At 46.3% G+C, this 1,724-nt stretch overlaps 1 protein-coding gene across 1 annotated transcript; it reads left to right on the top strand.

Annotated features, from left to right (window-relative positions):
- On the top strand, positions 1-1,178 carry Pmar_PMAR025253 (glucosylceramidase, putative; the record flags this gene model as incomplete). The annotated part of the gene is made up of 7 exons (XM_002785444.1): positions 1-56; positions 99-284; positions 331-440; positions 487-617; positions 666-739; positions 836-932; positions 1,026-1,178. Coding segments are annotated over 7 exons (807 nt in total), but the record flags the coding sequence as incomplete, so codon positions are not given.
- Positions 1,179-1,724: the final 546 nt, after the last annotated feature.

The raw sequence follows: 1,724 nt of genomic DNA, 5'->3' as shown, positions 1-1,724 counted from the left end.
GCTTATGAGAGGCTTGGAGTGCCGATATGGGCAATTACGCAGCAGAATGAACCATCGTGAGTTGTGATGATTGTTACTTCAGTTGGATTCGTCCACAGGAACCCTATTACGTTGTGGGCAAGTTGTTTCTACACGCCCGAGGCTCAGCTGGCTTTCATTCGAGATTACCTCGGACCCGCCATGAAGGCTGCGAATACGAGCACTAAACTCTTTTTTAATGATGACAATAAAAACTTCCTCCCAGAGGTCTCCAAGCTGATCCTTGGTGATAAAGTTGCTGCTGGGTGAGCCACGATGAGGCCAGGGAGTGGTAGGGAACATTCCTCTTAGTTATGTAGCGGGAGCTGCAGTACACTGGTATACCATGGACCAGTACCCGGCTTTGGAGGACTATAAAGACAAATATCTCGATCGTTATATGCTCATCAGCACGGAAGCGAGTAAGTCCTTCCTTAACTTTTTTCAACCAGCATGTTCTTCTATCAGCTAATGGCGATCCTTTTACGGAGTCCTTTTTCAAGACTGATTGGGATCGTGCCATGCACTATGCTCATGGCACCATAGTAGACTTCGTTCACGGAGGTTCGACTGCTTTCATTGACTGGGTGATGACGGGGGTAAGCCTTTGTTGCTGGGGGGAGTTCATCTTAAGTTGTTCCACTCAGCCTGGGAACCTGGTCTCAGTTAGTGAGGAAGGCAAAATAACGGTGCGGATGCCATCTGGTGTGAAAAGTGCCGGGTAGTGTCTTGCTTTTCAGTTGAACACGCCTTATTATACGTTCGGACAAATAACCAAATTCTTCAAAGAGGGTTATTCAGTCTTGACATCACTCAGCGTGCCCAATCCTGGACAGGCAGCTGATGGGATATTCCCTGCGGGCATCGAGGCGATGGCGGCGATTAACCCAGCGAGAACTGAGATCGCCATTGTGGTAGGTCTCAGCGACTCCACATTCTAAGTATGATGGATAGCGAAAATTATGAATACTCGGGATGATGGAATTAGAACAGTATGTTTGACTTAGGTGATATGCGATGATCGTCATGAAAGTAACGCGACCATTGCTGAGTTGCCGATTGAAGTCGACCTTGGTGGTGGACGCTACTCCACTGTTACGATGAAGAATGTTGAGCAACGGAGTGTGACGACTGTGGTTCTCACCAGCGATAAATTCTAAGGCTGCAGCTTTTCATGTGATAATGTGTCACTCACCCTAGTAGGAGGGTACTCTCTCACAGGCTGTCGGGTATGCTGTGAGTATTTCGTTCTTTGGACGTTTGACCGGCTTTATGCTTTCTACTCCTGTAGCTGTTGTCAGTCGTAAGCTTTTATTGATCATTATAAATATAGCGAGAGGCATTTCTCGAATCGAATCCGATATTGCTGAGTTATAGTTTGGGAAACTTCAGAGCGGGATTGGTGATCCCAAAGGGACGAGTATACTTCCCCGATAAAGGGGATGAAACTATGGGGCATAGCAGGAATACATTGGGTATATAGTGAAGAAGATGGAGAAACCGAGCAGACGATAAGAGCGACCCTGTGAACGGTACAAAGTTAGCATTCCATACAGCTCGAGTCGAGCTGCTCGACCGTTTACTGCAGATAACGTGACTGTAATAATTATTATTATCATTTTAAGTGTCTTCGACTATGTAGTTTTTCATCCCATTGTGACCATGAACACAGATTCAAGCCACTTTACGCTGTGTGAGGACATAAT

Source organism: Perkinsus marinus, assembly GCF_000006405.1.
Source record: "Perkinsus marinus ATCC 50983 genomic scaffold scf_1104296932464, whole genome shotgun sequence".
Taxonomy (NCBI): Eukaryota; Perkinsozoa; order Perkinsida; family Perkinsidae; genus Perkinsus; species Perkinsus marinus.
This window is presented reverse-complemented; position numbering and strand designations above follow the sequence as displayed.